At 44.3% G+C, this 24,174-nt stretch overlaps 1 protein-coding gene across 1 annotated transcript in view; it reads right to left on the bottom strand.

Annotated features, from left to right (window-relative positions):
- The window catches only part of prmt9 (protein arginine methyltransferase 9), an 85,226-nt gene that overhangs the window by 11,206 nt on the left and 49,846 nt on the right, over positions 1-24,174 (bottom strand). Inside the window, exons 5-8 of the mRNA XM_080193111.1 lie at positions 23,134-23,236; positions 15,870-15,976; positions 10,653-10,845; positions 9,370-9,553 (exon numbers count right to left, since the gene is read on the bottom strand). Coding sequence (XP_080049237.1) covers positions 9,370-9,553; positions 10,653-10,845; positions 15,870-15,976; positions 23,134-23,236 — 587 coding nt within the window. The remainder of the gene's footprint in view (positions 1-9,369; positions 9,554-10,652; positions 10,846-15,869; positions 15,977-23,133; positions 23,237-24,174) is intronic.

Below are 24,174 nucleotides of genomic sequence, written 5' to 3'. Positions count from 1 at the left end.
TAGGTTAAAGAGATGTGTATTGTCTCCAGACAGGACAATAAGTGAGATTTTGCAACTCCAGGCAAGTCATGGGGGTGACATGAACCCAAGATCCTGGTTGAGGCCGTCCTCATGTGTGCGGAACTTGGCTATCAGTTTCTGCTCAGCGACTCTGCATCGTCATTTGTTGTGAAGGCCGCTTTGGAAAACGCTTACCCGAAGATCGGAGGCTGAATGCCCGTAACCACTGAAGTGTTCGCCAACAGGAAGAGCACAGTTTTGCCTGGTGATTGTCGAGTGGTATTCATTCATCCGTTGTTGTAGCGTCTGCATGATCTCCCCAATGTACCACCCTCGGGACATCCTTTCCTGCACCGTATCAGGTAGACAACGTTGGCCGAGTTGCAACAGTGTTTACCGTGTACCTGGTGGATGGTGTTCTCACATGAGATGATGGCATCTGTATCGATGATCCGGCATGTCTTGCAGAGGTTGCTGTGGAAGGGTTGTGTAGTGTTGTGGTCACCGTTCTGAAGACTGGGTAGTTTGCTGCGGACAATGGTCTGTTTGAGGTTGTACGGTTGTTTGAAGGCAAGAAGTGGGGTTGTGGGGATGGCCTTGGCGAGGTGTTCGTCTTCATCAATGATAGGTTGAAGACTCTGGAAATACCATAGCTACTGCACTCCGAGGAAGCCAAAGGGTACTCTCTCCGCTGTGTCCAGTGTTTGTCTTCTGAGGAGGTCAGTGCAGTTTTTGGCTGTGGCGCATCGGAACTGTCGATCGATGAATCGAGCACCATATCCTGTTCTTACGAGGGCATCTTTCAGCGTCTGGAGGTGTCTGTTGCGATCCTCCTCATCTGAGCAGATCCTGTATACATGGAGGGCTTGTCCCTTCTTAACATGCTTCTTTAACATGTTTTGGGTGGAAGCTGGAGAAGTGGATCATCATGAGGTTATCCATGAGCTTGCGGTACAGTGAGGTGCTGACGTGACCGTCCTTAATGGAGATGCGTGTGTCCAAGAATGCAACCGATTCTGGGGAATAGTCCATGGTGAGTCTGATGTTGGGATGGAACTTGTTGATGCCATCATATAGTTGTTTCAGTGATTGTTCACCATGAGTCAAAAGATAGAAAATGTCATTGATGTCTCGATTTGCCTGTTGTATGTCTATTGATGTCTCCTTTTTACATCCACAGGTGATTTGGTCTGCCTTGTTGGCCAACTGCTCATTGTTCTCCGGAGCAGTGTACTGGTGGCTGGTGAGTCTTGAAATTGCGATTTAACTTTAATTCTTTAGTGTATTGCCAGTTTGGGGGGTTTTTGTTTGTATTCGCTTTCCGTAGCGGGACCTAGGCGCGGGAGTACAAAAAGAAGGCCGCAGTAGACAGCAGGCAGCGTTGGGAGCGGGCAGCGGAGTGAGTGAGTGCAGAGTGAGTGCTGCAAGGGCTTTGGCTCACAGGGCTTAGGCGAGAACAGGCTTAGGCAAGGTGAGTTGCCGGTCCAATCTTTCTTTGTGTCCATAATTCTAAGGGCGGTCAAATAAATGGCAGGGTCCTTGGGGAGACGCTTCAGCTGCATTAGGTGCAATATAAGAACATAAGAAATAGGAGCAGGAGTAGGCCAACTAGCCCTTCGAGCCTGCCCCGCCATTCAATAAGATCATGGCTGATCTGTCGTGGCTCAGTTCCACATTCCCACCCTCTCCCCATAACCCTTAATCCCCTCTCTTATCAAAAACCCATCAACCCGCGTCTTAAAAATATTTAGCAAGGTAGCCTCCACCACTTCAACGGGCAGAGAATTCCAGAGATTCACCACCCTTTGAGTGAAGAAATTCCTCCTCAACTCCGTTCTAAACCGCCCCCCCTTTATCTTGAGGCTGTGCCCCCTAGTCCTACTATCGTTTCTGAGCGGGAAGAGTCTCTCCACCTCTATCCTATCCATCCCATTCATCATCTTATACGTCTCAATGAGATCTCCCCTCATCCTTCTAAACTCTAACAAGTACAAGCCTAATTTATTCAGCCTCTCCTCATAGCTCAACCCCCTCAACTCCGGCATCAGCCTAGTAAACCTCCCCTGCACTCCCTCCAAGGCCAAAATATCCTTGCGTAAGTACGGCGCCCAAAACTGCACACAGTACTCCAGCTGCAGCCTCACCAATGCCCTATACAGCAGCAGCAAGACCTCCCTACTTTTATATTCAATCCCCCTCGCGATGAACATGTGGGAGTTCCTGGAGACACCACATCTCCGGAAAGTCCACATCTGCACCAAATGTCTGGAGTTGCAGCGTTTGAGGGCCCGAGTTAGGCAATTGGAGCTGAGGCTGGAGGATTTATTTTTAGTCAGGGAGAATGAGGCAATAATGAATAGGAACCACAGTCACATGGAGATCCCAGAGCCTAGGGGGGCGGAATGGGTGGGTTACAGTTAGGAAGGGGAAAAAGAAGAGGAGTAATGGTCCAAAGGCTACCCCAGAGGTAGTCTCCCAAGATATCAGGGGTAAGGCAACAACTGGGGTACAAAGGGCAAGAGAGGAAGACCAGAATGCCTCAGAGGGAAGGAAGGGGGCTGGATGTGAGATAGTGGTGGGGGATGGGAGGGTTAAAGGAATTGATAGATGGTTCTGTGGGCAAAAGCAGGACTCCAGGATGGTGGTCTGCCTCCCTGGAGCAGGGGTACAGGATGTGTCGGAGAGGGTATAGGGAATCTTGAAGGGCCAAGGGACCCAGGCGGATGTAATTATACACATAGGAGAGAAGGACGTAGGAAGGAAGAGTAGGGGGGATATACGTAGGCAGTTCAGGGAGTTGGGGGCCAGGCTGAAGTGCAGGGCCTCCAGGGTGGCGATCTCTGGGCTGCTGCCAGTGCCCAGTAATAGCAGGGATAAAAATAATGAGATCCTACAGCTGAATGCATGGCTGAGGGATTGGTGCAGGACAGAGAGTTTTAGTTTTGTAGACCATTGGGAAGTCTTTGTGAGGGAAGGTCACTTGTTCAAGTGGGATGGGGAACATTTAAATGGGAAGGGTACACATATTTTAGCTGGGAAGTTAGCTGGAGTGTTTCAGCAGGGTTTAAACTAATATGGAGGGGGGGTGGGGAGGAGACAGATAGCTCAGTAGGCACTGGGAGTGGGAGTGAGTTGGGTGACAGGGTAAGTCTAGATGAGAGGAAAATCTCCCAGGAGAAGGAGGATCCGAGTGGGCCTGAGGGTCTTCAGTGCATCTGTTTTAATGCGAGGAGTGTGACGGGTAAGATGGATGAACTTAAGGCCTTGATGTTCACGAGGAATTTAGATGTGGTGGCAGTGACAGAGACATGGTTAAATGAAGGGCAGGACTGGCAACTAAATATTCCTGGGTATAAGTGTTTTAGGCATGACAGGGGAGGGTCAAAAAGAGGAGGGGGAGTGGCACTCTTAATTAGGGAGCACATCACAGCGGTGCAGAGGGAGGATATCATAGAGGGGTTAGAAATTGAGTCTCTGTGGGTGGAGTTGAGGAATAGGAAGGGAGCCATTACTATGCTAGGGGTGTACTACAGGCCGCCTGACAGCCCGCGGGCAGTGGAAGAAGGTATATGTAGAGATATTTTGGATAAGTGTAGGAAGAACAGGGTTGTTGCAGTGGGAGATTTTAATCTCCCTGGGGTGGATTGCAAGGTGCCTAGAGCTGGGGGTTCGGACAGGGAGGAATTGGTAAGATGTGTATTGGAAGGGTCCTTGGAGCAGTATGTAGATAGCCCGGCCAGAGAGGGGGCTATACTGGATTTAGTTCTGGGCAATGAGCCGGGTCAGGTGGTTGAGGTTGCGGTAGGTGAACATGTGGCTAATAGTGACCACAACTCTGTCTGCTTTAGGATACGAATGGAAAAAGATGAGTGCTGACCTAAGGGGAGGGTGCTAAATTGGGGGAGGGATAGATACAGCTGGATTAGGCAGGAGCTTAGGGATACAGACTGGGATAGGCTGTTGGAGGGCAAGTCCACGTTAGGCATGTGGGAGTCTTTCAAGGGAAAACTGAAATGGGTGCAGGAAAGGCATGTGCCGGTTAGGAGGAAGGATGGGAAAGGTAGGATTAGAGAGCCCTGGATTACTAGAGATATAGAGGACCTGGTCAGGAAGAAACGAGAGGTGTACATCAGGTCTAAGCAACTGGGAACGGAGAGCGCGTTGGAGGAGTACAGAGAGAGTAGGAAGGATCTCAAAAAGGGAGTTAGGAGGGCAAAAAGGGGGCGTGAAATGGCTTTGGCAGGTAGGATGAAGGAAAATCCAAAGGCGTTTTACTCCTATGTTAGGAGCAAAAGGGTGGCTAGGGGAAAAATCGGTCCCCTCGGGGGCAGACGAGGGGAATTGTGCTTAGAGTCTGAGGGAATGGGGGAGATCCTGAATGAATACTTTGCGTCGGTATTCACGAAGGAGAGGGGCTTGATGTCTGGTACGGTCATCGAGGGAGCTGTTGACCAATTGAAGGAACTATCGATTACGAGGGAAGAAGTGTTAGGGCTTTTAGGGAGCATTAACACTGATAAATCTCCAGGGCCTGATGGCATTTATCCTAGGCTGCTTAGGGAGGCGAGAGATGAGATTGCTGGGCCTCTGACGTAAATCTTTGTCTCTTCTTTGGACACAGGTGAGGTCCCAGAGGACTGGAGGATAGCGAACGTGGTACCGTTGTTTAAAAAGGGTAGGAGGGATAACCCGGGTAACTATAGGCCGGTGAGTTTGACGTCAGTGATAGGCAAGTTGATGGAGAGGATTCTTAGGGATAGGATATATGAGCACTTGGAGCGTTGCGATCTGATTAAGGATACGCAGCATGGCTTTGTAAAGGGGAAGTCTTGCCTTACGAATCTGGTACAATTTTTTGAGGAGGTGACAAGAACGGTCGACGAAGGACAAGCCGTTGATGTCGTCTAAATGGATTTCAGTAAGGCGTTTGATGAAGTCCCACATGGTAGGTTGGTAGAGAAGATTAAGGCTCATGGGATATAAGGCCAGTTATCTAGATGGGTAGAGAACTGGGATATTGATCGGCTGGTATATTGGGCAGATATATGGCAAATGGAGTTTAATCTGGATAAATGGGAGGTGATGCATTTTGGCCGGAATAATGTAGAGGGGAGTTATATGATAAAGGGTCAGCCCATAAGGAGTATAGAAATGCAGCGAGACCTGGGGGTGCCAGTGCACAAGTCTTTGAAGGTGGCAGTACAAGTGGAGAAGGTTGTGAAGAAAGCCTATGGTATGTTAGCCTTTATAGGAAGGGGTATAGAATATAAGAGCTGGAGTCTAATGTTGCAGTTGTACAGAATGTTGGTTAGGCCGCATTTAAGAGTACTGTGTCCAGTTCGGGTCGCCTTACTACCGGAAGGAAGTGGAGACTCTGGAGAGTGTGCAGAGGAGGTTTACCAGGATGTTGCCTGGTATGGAGGGACTGGGTTATGAGGAAAGATTGGGCAAACTGGGGCTGTTTTCCCTTGAAAGACGGCGACTGAGGGGGGATCTAATAGCGGTATATAAGATTATGAAGGGTGCTGTGAGACTCCTTACTGTGTTTACCCCAGTCCAACGCCGGCATCTCCACATCATCCCTGCAATCTGTGCAGGCCCAGCAATGGCTGCAGCTCCTGGTGAGACTACTGAGACTGGTCACTGATTGCCTGGCAGCCCTTTAAGTCAGATTCCTCACCTTTAAAAGGGTGGGAATCTCAACCTCAGATAGTTAACCACCTGATGGGCACTGAATCCCATCAGGGCTCCTGGAATTAATTGCGGCAGGGTTGTCACCAGCTTTCTGGCTAGTGGACAGATAACCATTGTATGGTCATTAAATTTACATCAATGTTTTACATTGATGACCTGACTTGTGAATATTTCCAACATTTTCTTTTTAACTCATAGTAATTTACTTTTGTATTAATGCATTTGTGAGGAAAAGTCAAGAACAGTAACGAGGTGAAAGATTTGAAGCTGCATGTTTTTAACAGATAGACTTGATATAAATTAACACGAAATACAGTATATGCACAAAAAGGTATAGTGGCTGGAAATCTCTGACCTCATCCGCGGCTGGGATTTTCCAGTCCTACTTCTGTGAACGAAAATTTAGCTGAATGTCAAATTCTGCATTTTGCTGGCAACAATAATGGGATGTGCAAGATCAGAGAATTCCAGCCAATGTCTCATTTTCACCCACCTCTCCCTCTCCACTTTCTCAGGAGGCTAAGGAAATTTGGCATGTCCACTATGACTCTCATCAACTTTTACAGATGCACCATTCTTTCCAGTTGTGTCACAGTTTGGTATAGCCCCTGCTTTATCCAAGACGACAAGAAACTTCAAAGGGACGTGAACGAAGCCCAGTCCATCACTTAAACCAGCCTTCCACCCACTGACAGTGCTTGCACTTCCCCGCTCCTTTGGAAAAGCAGCCATCAAAATTAAAAATCCCATGCACCCAGACATACTCTCTTGTACCTTCTCCCATGGGGAAAAAGATACAAAACTTTAAGGTCACATACCAACCAACTCAAGAACAGCTTCTTTCCTTGCTGCCATCAAACTTTTGAATTGACCTACCTTGCATTAAGTTGACCTTTCTCTACACCCTAACTATGACTGTAACACTACATTCTGTACTCTCTCTTTTCCCTCTCTATGAACGGTATGCTTTGCTTATATACTGTGTAAGAAACAATACTTTTCACTGCACACTAATATATGTGACAATAATAAATCAAATCACTTACCTATTTATAGCTCAATAACTATTTAGATATTGAAAGTCCTGTAGTCAAATCAAGTAGCAATATAAATGTCCTCCAATTAAATACTGCAAAGAGTGAAGGCATTGTCTTCAGCCCACAAACTCCATTTTTTAAGCCACCATCTCCATTCTTCTCCCTGACCATTGGCTGAGGGTGAAGCAGAAAGCGCAACCTTGGCTCGAAGCTGAGCCTGAACTGAGCCCTTATCCTCTCTGTCACTAAAACAGCCCACTCCTATGTTCATTACACTGTCTCTGCCCGCCCCTCAGACTATTTTTCTACTGAAACTCTCCAGGCTTTTATTACCTTTTGATTATTTCGATGCTGTGTTGGGCTGCTCCCTTCTTCCATCCAAAACTATCATGCCGTCTTGATTCTTGTCTTGCCACTGGATCCAGATGGGAATTGGGAAGAGAGAGTGAGGCTGACGCTGCGCAACTCTCCCTCACTTTAATCCAAATCAAGCGCTAGCCTCGACAGCATCATCATCATCATCCTGTTCAACCTTTGAAGTCCTGTGGCGATGGGCGAGCGGCAAAGCAGCAGGTGCGGATACACTGGGAGCTGTAGTCACGGACCTACACACAGGCAGCTCAGGTCTAATGGTCGTATTCTGCTGACCAAAGCAGCAGTTAAACTCAGCGTCTACCTGGGCGACTGAGCAGTCCTCTTCAGGAATGCACTGCTCACCTCCATAGAAGGAGCTAGAAAAGGTGCCCTAAACATTATCTGTTTCACTATACCCTGGCCAGTTTACCGTGGCTGGCGGGGATCCCATCTTGCAGTCAAACAAACAAATTAAAACACAAGTGACACCGCTCAACATTGGCACTTGGAACATGCGCATGTTTTTGGGCAACCCTATAGCAGACAGACCAGACAGAGGAACAGCCTTAGTTGCCAGAGAGCTTGCAAGATACAACATTGACATTGCAGCCCTGAGTGAAACTTGTCTTGCCAACATAGGTCAGTTGACTGAAACTGGAGGCGGATACACTTTTTTCTGGAACGGTTGCGGCAGCGATGAGCGTCATGATGCTGGAGTTGAATTCACCATCAGGAGCCACCTTGTTCAGAAACTTGATAGTCTACCCAAGGGTGTGAACGACCGGCTTACGGCATTACAACCTCTGCTACAGAACAGAAATCAAGCCACCCTGATCAGCGCCTATGCCCCCACAATGAACAACCCGGATGAGATGAAAGACAAGCTCTATGAAGAACTAGATGCCCTACTATCAGCAGTGAGCAGTACCGACAAGCTGATCTTGCTTGGCGATTTCAATGCAAGAGTAGGGTGTGACTCTGCAATCTGGCAGGGAGTCAGTGGGAGGCATGGAGTGGGCAAGTGTAACAATAGTGGCCTACTCTTAATGAAGACCTGTGCAGCACATGACCTCCTCATCACCAACATAATCTTCCATCTGCCTACCTGTAACAAGACCTCCTGGATGCACCCCCGCTCTAAGCATTGGCATCTTATCGACTATGTCATCGTCAGGAGAAAAGACAGGCAGGATGTCAGAGTTACCAAGGCCATGTGTGGTGCTGACTGCTGGACAGATCACAGGCTCATTGATCCAAAATGAGGCTCTGCATCAGACCCAAGAGGCAACCACAAGGAAGCAAAGTTATGAAAAGAATCAATGTGGCCAAGCTAAAGAACCCCAGCATAGCTTCAGCACTGGCTGAAAGACTTAGAAATCAAGCTTGCCGACCTACACCTCGTAGGCAGGATATTGCACATCAGATGGCAAGGCAAAGTATCATTGAAGTTTTCTCTAGAGTAAGTGTACCTTCAGTCCATAAACTGCTGATGAGAGCGCAGACCTGGCGGGCAGGTCATGTCATCTGTATGTCAGACGAGCACATACCCAAGCAGCTCCTTTCTGGGGAACTCTCTGCTGGAAGACGCTCTCATGGAGGAAACATTACAAAGACACACTCAAGGCCTCCCTGAAGTCACGTGACATAGACACGACCACCTAGGAAACACTGGCACAAAACCGCCCCACCTGGCGCTGCCTCATCCACAAAGGCTGTCAAGCTTTTGAAGCAAGGTGCGTTGCTGAAGCGCAACTTAAGCACAACCTGCGCGTGTCCAGAGCCACCAGCGCAACAACTACAGTGCCTACACAAGTCTGTCCAATATGTGCCAGGATATTCTATGCCCAAATTGGCCTGAGCAGTCATCTTCGGACACATCGCATCCAGCCTCAAAAAGACTAATGGTGTCATGGTCCTCATTGACGACGATGGACGAACAACAACAGCAGCATAGTGGTTAGCACTGCTGCTTCACAGCGCCCGGGGCGCAGGTTTGATTTCCTGCTTGTCTGTGTAGTGTTTGCACATCCTCCAGTGTCTGCATGGGTTTCCTCCCACATTCGGAAAGATGTGCTGGTTAGGTGCATTGACGTGAACAGGCACCAGACTGTGGTGACTAGGGGAATTTCACAGTAACTTCATTGCAGCATTAACATAAGCCTTACTTGTGACTAATAATTTCTTTTTTATTTTTGAAGTTTTGTAGATTATGGGATTTAAAATTCAACTAAATTTTTCCTTCAGATTAATGGCAACTCCCCCATTTACTTTATTTCATGCTTACCAAGCATGCCCTGTACAGGATACACAGCCTGTTCCCAACAGGTCTCTTCATCAGGGCTAGTGGAAAGACTGGTATCTTCATCCAGCTGCAGAACAAACCAGGCTACAATAGCATCCAGCACACCTTCCTTAATTACTGGAAGACAAAGTCGACAAGGCTTCCTGGTGGTCAATTCTTCCAATTCCTAATACAATGGACACAAATGATGGTTACAAATTGCTGCAGACTTCAGGTCATACTCTATGTGCAGTATGTTCAAAATAATGGGCAATATTTTACTTTTAGAGGCCTTTTAAAACCTTGTTAAATTAAGGTGATTTTATTTTCCTTTTAACTAAGAAAATTACTCATAGTTCTAACTACAATGTGGTAAAATAGTGGGACTGAAGGTTTCCCTACTGCTGCTGCCTTCGTCTGCCATCGCCGCCATTGACACCATCCGAATGTCTTCGGCCTGATCTGCCACTGAGGACTTGTTTTGGATTGCACTTTATCAGGTTCCTCTCCTCTGACCTTACTGTCATGGGTCACTGATAGCATTGCCCTTGGGATCAACAAAACGTTTTATTTGCTCCACTATGGCAAGGTGGCAGTCCAAGCAAATGGGTACACAAGTAGATACTTCACATTAGAAAGTTTTTTGCTATTGACAAATGAATATGAATATGAAAGGGCTCTACATTAGTTTCATACTTTCAGGAGGAACCTTGACTGCTACAAGCACATCTTGGAAGCTTGCATATGCACAGTCTAAAATCATCCAAGATATATTTGCAAAGTTTCAGTGAGTCCTTCTGTCAGTTCTGGGCCCACTAATGATATTACAATTGTATACAAATGAATATTTGCATAAATTATGCATCTCCATGCTGGTTTCTGGCATGGAGCTGACGGTGCCAGAAATCTGGCTGCTGGGGACTCTCAGAGACCATGGTGCCCACGAGGGAACCCGTGAAAAAGCCTCCTCTGAGTCTCCCGGCCTGCTTTGTACAAAAGCAGCGCAGCAGACTGGTAGAATCTCCCTTATGATATTTTTGACCAGATAGTTATCACGCTCTGGGAGACAAACACAATGGAACAATTTGAACATTATCAAAAGTACTGAACGACCTTCATGCTCTTGTGCTCAATTCGCCAAACACAGTTTTGTGTAGCTCTGATCTTTCAATAAAATTAAAAGACCATTAACAATATTAATTCTGTCTCATTTGCAAAAAGTAACAAGAGTAACAAGCAAGATTCAAACTAAGAATATGCTTTTGGAATGGAATTCATTCTCATACCTGTGGATTATTGAAATCAATGGTCATGGCTTGGAAGTGGTCAGTCAATGGCGTGTATCCACCAGGAACTTGTCTCATTCTCTCAGTAGTGTAGGGTTCAGCAGCATCATCAATACAGGGTTCGTTGCTAACAGGACTGTACCATGTTATTGTTTCATCCACACGCAATCCACCAACCTCATTGAAGCAAACTCTGTCAAACAGGGTAACAACAAACTGTGATGCCAAATTCTTATTAACCATTCTATAATTAATTTTGCTTAACTTTGTCTTACAAGTTGTACATAATTTTAAAATTCCCTTAACACTGAGAATTACAGTTGTAATACCAGGTTGAAACAATCCAAAAAGCTGTTTTTATTTTAAATAGGATGAATATCTGTGCTGAAAATTACAAAAAGTTGCAAAGACTCTTAGGAGAGTCTTGGCATGTCTCTCTTTACATCATTTGTTCGCTTACTGCACTCTCCATGTTGATCCTTTGATGGTAGGCATTTGCCATGACAACGTTTATTTTCATGTGCCATCAGAGCATGTAGACTGTATAGTCACCATTTCCTGCTGTGTGCCACGGGAGGAAACCTGTAATGACTAGCTTTAGAACTTTAATCAAAGTCACAGTACATGTGGCAAAGTAAATAATGCCACATCACAACAAATTGCTTGCCCTAACATTTCTTTAATCCTAGTTTATTTAACACATTAGAAATTTATATCAGAATCCTTTTAATAAGATTACTGGAACCTGTTTAATAAAATTGAAAACTTAATTAAATCCATTAGCCAAAATGTCCAAATACCTAAGAACTCCATTTTAAATCATGCATACGTCAGGTTAATGGTGATTACACATTATGCATGTTCTAAATGATATTTTGAAGATGATAATCTGATAATCTGCAACAATTTACAATTCTTCCCTGTCAATGGGAGGTAGCACAGTGATCAGGAAATGCTGGCACCGCCACTGTATGGTGCGTTAAATAAAAGTCAACATATTAGTTGTGGAGATAAATCAAATCAAATTGATTTGATTTATTGTCACATGTATTAACATACCGTGAGAAGTATTGTTTCTTGCGCGCTATACAGACAAAACATACTGTTCATAGAGAAGGAAATGAGAGACTGGGGAATGTAGTGTTACAGTCATAGCTAGGAAGTAGAAAAAAAAATTTATGCAAGATAAGTCCATTTAAAAGTCTGACAGCATCAGGGAAGAAGCTGTTATTGAGTCAGTTGGTACGTAACCTCAGACTTTTATATCTTTTTCCCGAAGGAAGAAGGTGGAAGAGAGAATGTCCAGGGTGCATGGGGTCCTTAATTATGCTGGCTGCTTTGCCGAGGCTGCAGGAAGTGTAGACAGAGTCAATGGATGGGAGACTGGTTCGCGTGATGTTTTGGGCTACATTCACGACCTTCTGTAGTTTCTTGTGGTCTTGAACAGAGCAGGAGCCATATCATGCTGTGATACAACCAGAAAGAATGCTTTCTATGGTGCATGTGTAAAAGTTGGTGAGCGTTGTAGCTGACATACCAAATTTCTTTAGTCTTCTGAGAAAGTATAGGCGTTGGTGGACTTTCTTAACTATAATGTCGGCATGGGACGACCAGGACACATTCTTGGTGATCTGGACACCTAAGAACTTGAATAACTCATTATTGGGGAAATTACCCATTCAACTAGATGTTGCTTTTCACATACTTTCAAACAAGCCACCCTGGAGTGCTTCTTTAAGGTGTTCCAGAGTTCCACAAGATTGGGTGAGATAGAATCAAAAATGTTTTAAAAAGTGAGATTAGGTTATTTACTACATTGAACCTTTCCTTATCCATGAGTTGTTTAAATCCAAGTTAAGACTTAGAGACCATTTTATCTTAGATTGGCAACAAAGCCGCAGATTGGCTGCTCATTTTGTTAGTTACATAAAAAATTGGTATTAGATTAACACACTGTCTCATACCACAAAACATTGTATCAAAGGAAGAACAAAGAAAAGTACAGCACAGGAACAGGCCCTTTGGCCCTCCAAGCTTCTGCCGATCACGATGCCCCAATTAAGAAAACCTTCCACCCTTACTCGGTCCACATTTCCTCCCTATTCACGTATCCATCCAGATGCCACTTAAATGTTGTTGATGAGCCTGTTTCCACCACATTCCCTGGCAGTGTGTTCCAGGCACCCACCACTCTGCATGAAAAACTTCTCCAATATCTTAACTTTCCCCTCTCATCTCAAACCTGTGCCCACTTGTAAATGACATTTCCACCCTCGGAAAACGCCTCTGACTATACACCCTGTCTACGCCTCTCATAATTTTATAGATCTCTATCAGGTTTCCCCTCAGCCTCCGTCTTTCCAGTGAAAACATTCCTAATTTATTCAACCTCTCAAGAGCAGGCAACATCCTGCTGATTCTTCTTTGCAATCTCTCCAAAGCTTCCACGTTCTTCTGATAATGTGGTGACCAGAACTGCACACAATACTCCAAATACAGCCTAACCAAGGTTTTAAAAAGCTGCAACATGATTTCCCAACCCTTGTACTCAATGCCCTGGCTGATGACAGACAAGCATACCATATGTCTTCTTATTCACCTTGGCCATCTGTGTTGCCACTTTTAGGGAACTGTAGTTCTGCACGCCCAGATCCTCTGTATGTTAATATTCCTAAGGGTGCTGCCATTTACAGTAATAGTTCATGCCAAATTTGACCCTCCACAATACATCACCTTGCATTTGTCCAGATTAAACTCCATCTGCCATTCCTGTGCCAAAGTCTCCAATTTACCTACAATATTATTTATTTATTAATCACAAGTAGGCTTACATTCACACTGCAACAAAGTTACTGTGAAAACCCCCTACTCGCCAGACTCTAGTGCCTGTTTAGGTACACTGAGGGAGAATCTAGCGTGGCCAATTCACCTAACTTGCACATTTTTGGATTGGGAGGAAACCGGAGCACCGAGAGGAAACCCATGCAGACACAGGAAGAATAGGCAAACTCAACACAAACAGTGACCCAAGCCAAGAATCGAACCCGGGTCCCTGGCACTGTGAGGCAGCAGTACTAACCACTGTGCCACTCCTGCTGTATCCTCTGACAATCTTCAGCACTGTCACCAACTCTACCAATCTTCATGTCATCTGCAAACTTACTAACCTGAGTACCCACATTTCCCTCCAAATCATTTATATATACTATAAATAACAGACGACACTGCACTGATCCCTGCGCAACACCACTAGCTACAGATCACCATTCTGAAAAACACCCTTTCACTGCTACTTTGTCTTCTATAACCAAGCCAGTTCTGTATCCATCTAGCTAGCCCACCCCGAATCCCATGTGATTTTAGTTTTTGTATCAGTCTATGTGGGAACTTGTCAAATGCCTTAGTAAAGTCCACATAAACTACATCCACAACCTTTCCCTCATCAATTATCTTTGTCACCTCTTCAAAAAACTCAATCAAGTTGGTGAGACATGACCTTCCCCATATAAAACAATGCTGCATGTCACTTAATCGTCCATTTTCCTCCAACTGTGCATATATCCTGTCCCTCAGCATCTTCTCCAAAAGCTCCCACACTACTGATATCAGGCTCACGGGTTTATAATTTGCTGGATTATCCCTGCTTCCTTTCTTAAAAGGGGAACAACATTGGCTATTCTCCAGCGCTCTGGAACCTTCCTTGTGGTCAAAAAGGACATGAAGATATCTTAAGACCCCCAGCTATTTCTCCCATTGCCTCCCGCAGTAACCTGGGACAGAACCCATGCGGCCCCAGGAACTTGTCTGTCTTAATGTAATTTAGGATACTCAACATTTCCTCCTTTGACATTCTCAAGAGTGTTCACACACCTATCCCTGACCTCAACATTGGTCATGTCCTTCTCCTTGGTGAATACCGATGCAAAGTACTCATTAAGGATTTCACTCACTTCCTGTAGTTCCACATACAACTTCCCTCCATTGTCCTTGAGTGAACCTACTCTTTCTCTTGCTACCCTCCTGCTCCTAATATATACATCAAAAACCTTGGGATTCTGCTTGACCCTATGTGCTAAAGACATATCATGGCTTCTTTCAGCCGTCCCTAATTCCACAAATAAATTCTTTTCCACTTTCACTAAACTCCTCAAGGGCTTTGTCAGTTTTTAGATGCCTGGACCTATTGTATGCTTCCTTTACCCTTTTGGCTAAGCTTTAATTTTCCTTGTCATCCATGGTTCCTGAATCCTGCCATTTCTATCTTTCATTTTTGCGGGGACATGCCCGTCCTGCACTTCAATTAACTGGCCTTTAAAAGCCTCTCACATGTCAGACATGGATTTGCCCTCAAATAGCCACTCCCAATCACATTCACAAGTTCCTGTCTAATTTGGATGTACTTGGCCCTTGCCCAATTAAGCACCCTTGCTCGAGGGTCGCTCTTGTCCTTATCCATGACTGCCCGAAATCTTATGAAATTATGGTCACTAAGCCCAAAATGCTCCCCCACTGAAACATCAATCACCTGGCCTTGTTCATTCCCCAATACTAAGCCTAGAATGGCCTCCTTACTGGTTAGATTGCCAACATACTGTATCAAGAAGCCCTCCTGGACACATCTGATAAATTGTTTTCCATACGCACTTCTGTCTGTAAAGCGTTCCCAGTCAATATGGGGGAAGTTAAAGTCACCCATCACAATTACCTTGCTTTTTTCAAACCCCTTCAATATCTGACTACACAACCGCTCCTCTGTCTCCTGTGGGCTGTTGAGATGTCTATAGTATACTCCCAACATTGTGATTTCACTCTTTTTATTCCTGAGCTCCACCCATCATGCCTCTAACATGCCCTCCCTCAACACAGCTCTGATCTGCTCCAAAGATAAACCAAATAGTTGGGTTGAAAATTAATAGTCTAGGAGTATATAATGAGCTAGGGTAATCTTATAAAGTTCCCGGTCCACAACAGAAATCTCCAGCAGGAAACTGAGTCACACTTAAAGAACATCCATATAAAGTAGGTGTGAAAAATATACTGGTTCGACAGAAAATACTATTAAAGGATGGGATTAGGGACATTTTATCATTTACATCAATCACACAGCTTTCATTGCAAGAAAAATAAACCCAAAAAAGAAAGTTAAAATAAACAAGTTGCTCAAACGTACAATGCAGCCATTTCATTATTGCCTCCAAACATTGTCCAATAACTAACCTGTGATGTCTGCGGATCTCTTGACACTCCACTGCCATTCCAAACACAACAGCATGCAATGGGATGACACAGCCAAATCCTTCAGTGGGACCTTCCCGTCCTGCTGGCTGAGGAACAAAAAACAAAATTCCATATTTCTAAAAGGAAAATTAAACTAAATTAAAAGTGGAAGGATGGAGCTTCTAGCTCTACATTCAAAATACATTTCTGCAGATTTTCTTCCCAGACCCATAATCATGTGGCAGTTGTGGTTAATCTGCAAGACTGTAAGACGCAATGAATTAAAACATTGGATATGGGTTCAAATCCAGGCCAGAGCAGTAAGATCTTCTCCATAATCTGACATTATTTATCCATCTTGCTCAGAAGATCCATAAAATTGGCTGATAGGAGAAATGGAAAGGACTGTAAATGTCAAAGGGATTTCACTTCTTGGGCTGCAGATGTTATTATACAAAGAACTCTATTATTAACAAAGAATGTTATTGTGTAAAAATCCAGAAAACTTTCATTCTTCATCCAGTAATTACCATACCTGCCTTGGGAGTACAAGGAAAGAATTCCATTATCCAGTACAAAGGGTCTCATAGCTTGGTGAGGATAAAAACTACCCATCATGAAACCACTGAGTAAATCCAAACATTCAGCAAAAAAAGCCTCACTTTCAAACTCCAGAAGTATAGAATCATTGCAACACAGAGGCCATTGTGTCTGTAAGAACTCACCTTGTCCCACTAACCTGCCTTTTCCCTATAACCTAGCAATCTCTCTCTCTTCAGGTTCATTACCCAATTCTCTTTTGAAAGCCACAGTTGAATCTGCTGATGACACAATCTCAGGCAGTGCATTCCAGACCTTTATCCCCTTTCCTTATGTCACTGTTGTTTCTTTTGAAAATCATCATAAATCAGTGCACTCCGGATCTCCATTCTTTCATCAACGGGAAAAGTTTCTCTCTATCTACCATGTCCAGATCCCTTACCGTTATGAATAGTTTAATCAAATCTCTTAATCTTTTCATTTCTAACTCGAACAGCCCAGGCCCCTTCAACCCTTCCAATCCACATAACTGAAGTTCTTCATTCCAGGAACTATTCTCATTAATCTGAGTCTCAAGGCATGTCCCTGACCACCTGGGTGCTATAATGGCCTCCTATCCTCCAAGTGCGGTCACCATGTCTAGCGACAGCTTACGATGAAACATTGTGGCAGAAGCAAGGTTGTCAACTGCAGTGAGCCAGAGGTCCATAAAATCCTGCCACATAAAAAGCCACCCATTGTCCACCACCGAGGCTAAATTGACTGGCCTTAGTCGCTGAACTTACTTTTACACCCTTTTTTGAGCATGGTCTAACATTTGCAAAGCTCCAGTCCTCTGGCACCATCCCTGTACATAAAGAGGTTTGGGGGATTTTGGCCAGTGCCTCTGCTATTTTCACCCTTGGTTCCCTCAGTATCTTTGGATGCATCTCATCCAATCCTGTCCTATGAACTTTAAGAACTGCCAGTCTTTCTAATATCTCTTTATTAATTTTTAGCCCCTCCAGTGTCTCAATTAATTCCTCTTTTGCTGTGAGTTTGGCAGCGTCTTATTCCTTGGTGAAGACGATGCAAAGTATTCATTATCTCAGCCACGCTCCAAACCTCTCAGCATTAATCCCCTTTTAGGTCCTGAATCGGCCCACTTCTCCTTTGAGCAGCTTTATACCAACCACATTCATGAAGACGATGTTTCAATTCTCCTTTGTGTCAGCTGCCAGTTTCTTTTCATACTCTTATTTCTTTTTACACTTCCCCTCTAAGCTTTTTATATTTATCCTAGTTCTCACTTGCTTTATCAACCTGACATGTGTCATATGACCCTTTTTCTGCTTCACATCACTCTCTACCTCTTTTATTTTCCAGGGAGCTCTGAATTTGTTTATTCTAACTTTTCCCCCTCGAGGAATGTGCCTTGGCTATACGTGAACAATCTGCTTTTTCAGGGCACTTCATTGTTCCAACTACAGTTTTGTCTGCCGACCTACGATTCCAATTTATCCATGCCAGGTCTGTTCTTACTCTATTGAAGTTGGATCATCATGATTGTCCACAAGCTTCTGGAGAGAAAAAAAAACTATGGGTAGGATTTTCTCATTTTTTTGGCAGAATGGTACAGCAAATGGGGAAAAATGGGGTGAAAGCCACTGGCTCCAATGATGGCTTCCTCCATCATATTTTTAGGTACTTACACAAAATAAAGATTGGGGTAGCATGACATCAGCTGGCAGATGGGGAGCTCTGATTGCAGTTTTTATGATTTTTAAAGAAAAGGTGTTCCAATACAAAGACTTAAAATCTCTCTCCTCTAAGTCTCTCTTTAAAATCTACCTCTCCAACTAAGCTTTAGGTCACCTGGACTAATATCTTCTTATGAGGCTTTCTACCAAATTTTGTTGCATGATGGTTATCCATTTTCTGTAAGGTGAAAGGATTAACAAAAAGAAGGCTGTGTTATCATAGCTACCTTGCTGTTCTCAACCCTCAAGACTTGTACCACATACCAGGCACACTTATTATCGAATGCTCAATCTAGTCCCTATTTGAGGGAATTTGCAAAGAGACAATATATCATTATGAGACTAACTCTCCAATCCTCCCAGAGAAATCAGCGACAGGTCAATGCAAGACAGATCCCATCCTCACGCTAGCCAATTCTTTTTTTTCCCAGAAACCCATCTAAAGTTGTTCCTGAATCTTACACGTGGAACAGAAGAAGCTTTTCCCTTGTATGCCGAGGAGTTGTAAACAATGATAGGATTGGACACGTGTCTCATGTCACACAAGTCTGATTTGCATTGGGACTTTGTGGGCATTGAAAAGATGACAAGACCAAAGTGCCTTTTTCTTCTTAGCCTGGTATCAAAACACTATGGGCCAGATTTTACCATAGGCTAAGAGCCGGATCCAGATGTAAAACGGATCCGAGCCCAGAATCCTTGTTCCAGCATTCCCATATGCTTTTTGCCAGCTCCGATCTGATCCGCACTGTGGGGCGGAGCTCAGCACTGCTGGAACGATCGGAACTCTGAACTGCGCATGTGGGGAAGGGGGAAGAAGGGGGAAGAAGGGGGAAGAAGGGGGAAGGGGAGAGCCGCGATAGGAACCCCCTGGGAGGCAGGCCCCCCCCCCGGCAGCATCCCACCCCCAGAGGCAGGCCCCCCCCCTCGGCACAGCATACCCCCAACCTACCTTGATTGCTGCTGTCCCTGCACCATCCTTCTGACCTGCACTCGTAGAGACGTTGGCGTTGGACTGGGGTCAACACAATAAGGAGTTGCACAACTCCAGGTTAAAGTCCTGTCGGAGTTTAACCTGGTGTTGTGACACTTCTTACTGCACTCATTGGACATCCTGCAACACCTTCCTGGCCTTTTGCTAGCGTCTGTCAGAGGAGGGGGCGGGCTCAGATGGATCTCTCGTTGGGGGGGGTGGAGAGTCTCCCAAGTCCGTCCTCCCCGTCCCCTCACCCCATCCTCCTCCTCCACCACGACCCCCCCCCCCCCCCCCCACCCGAAAACCAGAGATCCATCTGAGCCCGCCCCCTCCTCCACAGACGCCAGCGGAAGGCCAGGAAGGTGCTGCAGGATGTCCAATGAGTGCAGTAAGAAGTCTCACAACACCAGGTTAGACTCCAACAGGACTTTAACCGGGTGTTGTGAGATTTCTTACTGGCTTCACTCCAGTCCAACGCCAGCATCTCCACATCAATGAATGCAGGTCAGAAGGATGGTGGGGGGACAGCAGCAATCAAGGTAGGTTAGGGGGGTGTGCTCTGCCTCCCATGGGGTTCGGACTGTGGGGGGCTGGGGGTGCGGTCTGCCCGAAGATAGGTCTTATGTGCCTGTTAAAGACTCGGAAATACAGATGATGGATAATTGGAAAAAAACGCCCCCACATTTTCCAATAATACCAATAAGATTCCTTCAAAAGCTGAGCACAGCTATAAAGTGTGCGGGTTAGGTTGATTGCCCATGCTAAAGTGACCCCAGTGTCAGGGGATTACCATATGTGGGGTTACAGGAATAGGGCCTGGGTGGGATTGTGGTCGGTGCAGATTTGATGGGCCAAATGGCCTCCTTCTACACTATAGGGATTCTATGATTCTATGATAAAAATGCTGGACACCCTCCATTACTTCCTAACAGTTAGTCAAATGTAGATACTCAGATGGCACAACAACTTTCAGAAATATCTGAACTGGATACAAGTCATGTCACATTCACAAACATGCCACATTTTTGTTTTGATAAAGAACTTCAGGAATCTTTCATACGTATCTGACCTAGATTGCACGTCCCAGATAAAGTCCACAGACTTCCACAATTTCCAGCTTCTTCACAAGGGCTGCATATTACTTGAAACCAAAGTCTTATAGAATCATTAAAAGTGAGTGTCTCTGAGCCTTGCAAGCAATAGTCCCACTAAATCTTCTGCGCACAGCCACGGAGCAGCCTGGAATATACTGCTCAGGTTGCCTTGGTCTCAGGACGGTACACATCTTATATCAGAATGTCACCACCACTTTTACCCTCCTGTCACCCTCTACCATGGACATTGACCATGTTACTTTCATACTCCCTTTGATTCCCTTGAGCCTCTCCTCATCATCCTGGACCCTTCCATGATCAATGTGGACATGCCTTCCTTCCCCACTGAACCCACACCAGTCACAATGTGCACCCTGTTCCTCCCCACTTCCATAAACTGTGCCACCATCCTTGTTCCCTTCAGTGCCCCTACCCTCCCCCCCAAAGTGAAAACAATACCAGCCATACTTGGACCCCGATCCTACCACCCAATTACATCCCAGTTCCCCTCTCACAGTCACATCCCTTCCTATCTCCCCTACCCCACCCACTCTCTCTCCCTTTAGCCTTCCTCCCTCCACCTTCATGCATTCCTTATCCACTCACTCCATCCACGTCAACTCATTTCTCATCCGGTCTCCCTTTCTTCTCATCCACCCCAACCCTAGCCCTCCTCCTCCACCTTTGGACACACACCATCCTCCCCAAGCCACCACCCTCCCCCCTCCACCCCGCGACAGACGGACACACACACACGTGCCTTGCGCACTCACACAGGCCCCTGCATGCACGCACACATACACATGACACTTCATATCTTCCATTTACCCCACCTTCATCATTTCCACCCAACACTTGCTTCATTCATGTCTTCTGGACTTTACCCCCATCATGTCTCTGCACACACCACAGCTGCAGTCAGTTCCAGTGGTGCAGGCAGCTTCGACTGACTCTAAGAGGAGTACTCTAAAATTCTCCGCAGCCAGGTGTACACATATACATGTAGCTGGGTAACAAAATGGCATAAGCTCGTGAATGTACCCCAATCAGCCTCTCATCCATTGACTCTATCTATACTTCCTGTTGTCATAGCAAAGCAGTCAACATAATTTAGGACCCCATGCACTCTGGACATTCTCTCTTCCATCTTCATCCGTTGGGGAAAAGATACAAAACTCTGAGGTCACGTACTAACTGACGCGAGAACAGCTTCTTCCCTGCTGTCATCTGATTTTTGAATGGACTTACCTCGCATTAAGTTGATCTTTCTCTACACCCTAGCTATGATTGTAACACTACATTCTGCACTCTATTGTTTCCTTCTCTATCTACACTATGCTTTGTCTGTGTGGTGTGCAAAAAGCATTACTTTTCACTGTATATTAATACACGTGACAATAAGTAAAATCAAATCAAAATAAGTTCAGGCTGTCAGGGACACACAATTCCAGCCTTGAGTTTTAATAAGCACGTATGATGTAAGATAGATACCCACCGAGTTTCAGCAGGAAACCTGACCTGCCATCAACCCATTATGTATGCCAAGTGGGGAAGATCCCAACCTGATTTCCTGATCTTGGAAAACTGATTTTTTGCATCCTGGCCTCCCACAAATTCCACTGATGACAGGAGAGGAAGCTTCTGCCCAAGGTTCTGGGTTCAAGTTCCACCCCAAAGGTTGAGTGCAAAAATCAAGGTTGACAGTGAAGTATCAAAGGAGTGTTGTGCTCACTTTTGGATAAGACATTAAGCTGAATCCCCATGATGAAATGTCACTGACTCAAAATGTTAACTTTATTTCTCTCCACAGATGGTGAGTTTTTCCAGATCCTTTTGTTCCCTCCATCTCCATCGCTGCAACCCCAACTTTCCCAACCTAATCTGTACTAAAATTGTTCTTACTGAAGTCATTCTGGGAAATCTTCTCTGTTATGACTATATAACACAGTTTAAATGGAATTACTGTACCCCACAAAATAGGGCAAATAGCTGCAGCATTAACTGCCCGCTGTTGGCACAATTCTGTTAGAACAAGCTTTACAGCCAGAAGCTGTAACCACCAAAATTAACTTCAGGTTCCATTATGAGAAAGTTTTGTGATGTCCTGACGTGGTCTTTATAGTCCCTTTGTAAGCTCAGATAGTTGGAAACTCTTGATTTGATTTTACTTATTATTGTTACATGTATTAGTATACAGTGAAAAGTACTGCTTCTTGCACGCTATACTAGTGATACTATTTGAAGAAAAGCCCTGTATCTGACACTACTGTTACTTTTCCAATCAGCACCACCGGTTAATCAATTATTTACCTCATCTCTTGTTGATGGGACTTTGCTGTGTGCAAGTTATATATCACATTTATAAGTAATCATTGCAGATAATTTTACAAAAAATGAAACAACAGGGAACTTAAAAAATAATTACATGTTCTCTGCATGCCTGCTGTCTCCCATTCCTTTACCAAGTACAAGGTTCTCAGTTACAATTATATATACCACCTTGGTAATAATACACTGCTAATTTCTTAATATTTTATTTTTATGGTCTGTACTACATCATTGGTAATGTTATTGTATTAAAAGGCACAAAATGCTTAGTTCCCAATGACTGTCTAAAGGGCAGAGAATACTTCACGTGCACTTCTAACAATCTTTGGGCAAACTATATAATTAATTCAGGTCATTCTGGCTGGCACCAAACTACATTGGGAATAAATAAAAGCTACTTTGTCAGAAGCAACATAAATATAACTATTGTCAATCATATCATATTCAAAAAATAATACCGACAAAGTATACCCACTTAACAGGAAAAGGAAGTAAGTAAGTATGAGATACAGGGCTGAATATGATATTGGAGCATCAAAACATTTCTATTGTTGAAATATTAGGTTACTGTTGTATATAACACACACCCGTGGTGGTAGAAGAAGGTGTTGCCATGCATGTATTAAACTCTCCACAATTCCTTCACCAAACAGCCCCGCATCCACAGTCTCTGTGACAACAAGCGACACCCTGAGGACAAAATAGGAAACATATTTACAAAAAATAAGGGCCAAAATTCCTGTCTTTTTTAATTTTATTAACTGCACTGATGTGGCTATGAAGTGAAAACAAAATACTCTGGATGCTGGAAACCTTAAAAGAAAAACAGGAAATGCTGGAAAAACTCAGAAATGTGGCCTGACCTGCTGAGTTTTTCTAGCATTTTTTGTCTTTAGGACTATAATGTAATACTATGGTACAATTTACTGCAATCTACTTTTTCATGAACATTAATGAAAGTAGGATCTTCAGCCCACAGTTTATCAAATATATTTTTAATAAAAACATTAAACTGTGAAAATGCTCAATGACCTGTGTGTGAATACTGTGATTAAACTGATTTTGTGTCCTACTTCATTGATGTGCTGCAAATCCATTATGAATTATTGCCAATGGCTCTGAGCAAAGCAGGTATTTGTTTACAGTATTTGTTATATTTTAAAACCCTTCAACAGAGGAAAATAGCAATCATCTCTATATAAGTATCTTTAGATTTGCGTAAATTTAAGATTTTAGCCAAATACTGAAAACTTAGAAGCAAACCTCCATTTCTAACCAAAGACTGCAAACAAGTAATGATTTCTCACATGTGCAGACTACACTACTGGTTACACTGGTTTCAAATGTTTATAAACACTAATTGAATATCTTTTCCATTGTGCAAAAATAAGAAATGCTACTCCACTTCTAACAAAACAAAGATAATACAGTTGTCCCATATGCCCATAAAGCTTATTGGAAGATAGACACTTTAATGTACCTTCATGAAATGGACTTAGAGAATAGAACAAACTCTTCTGTGGTTTCTGTACAGGAACAGTTATATAGAACATAGAACATAGAACACTACAGCACAAACAGGCCCTTCGGCCCACGAGTTGCGCCGATCACATCAACACCTACCAATC

This window comes from Carcharhinus amblyrhynchos, chromosome 1 (genome assembly GCF_965287045.1).
Source record: "Carcharhinus amblyrhynchos chromosome 1, sCarAmb.v2.hapA, whole genome shotgun sequence".
In the NCBI taxonomy this organism is placed as follows: Eukaryota; Metazoa; Chordata; class Chondrichthyes; order Carcharhiniformes; family Carcharhinidae; genus Carcharhinus; species Carcharhinus amblyrhynchos.
Note: the sequence above shows the minus strand (reverse complement) of the source record. Positions and strands in the feature narration are given on the sequence as shown.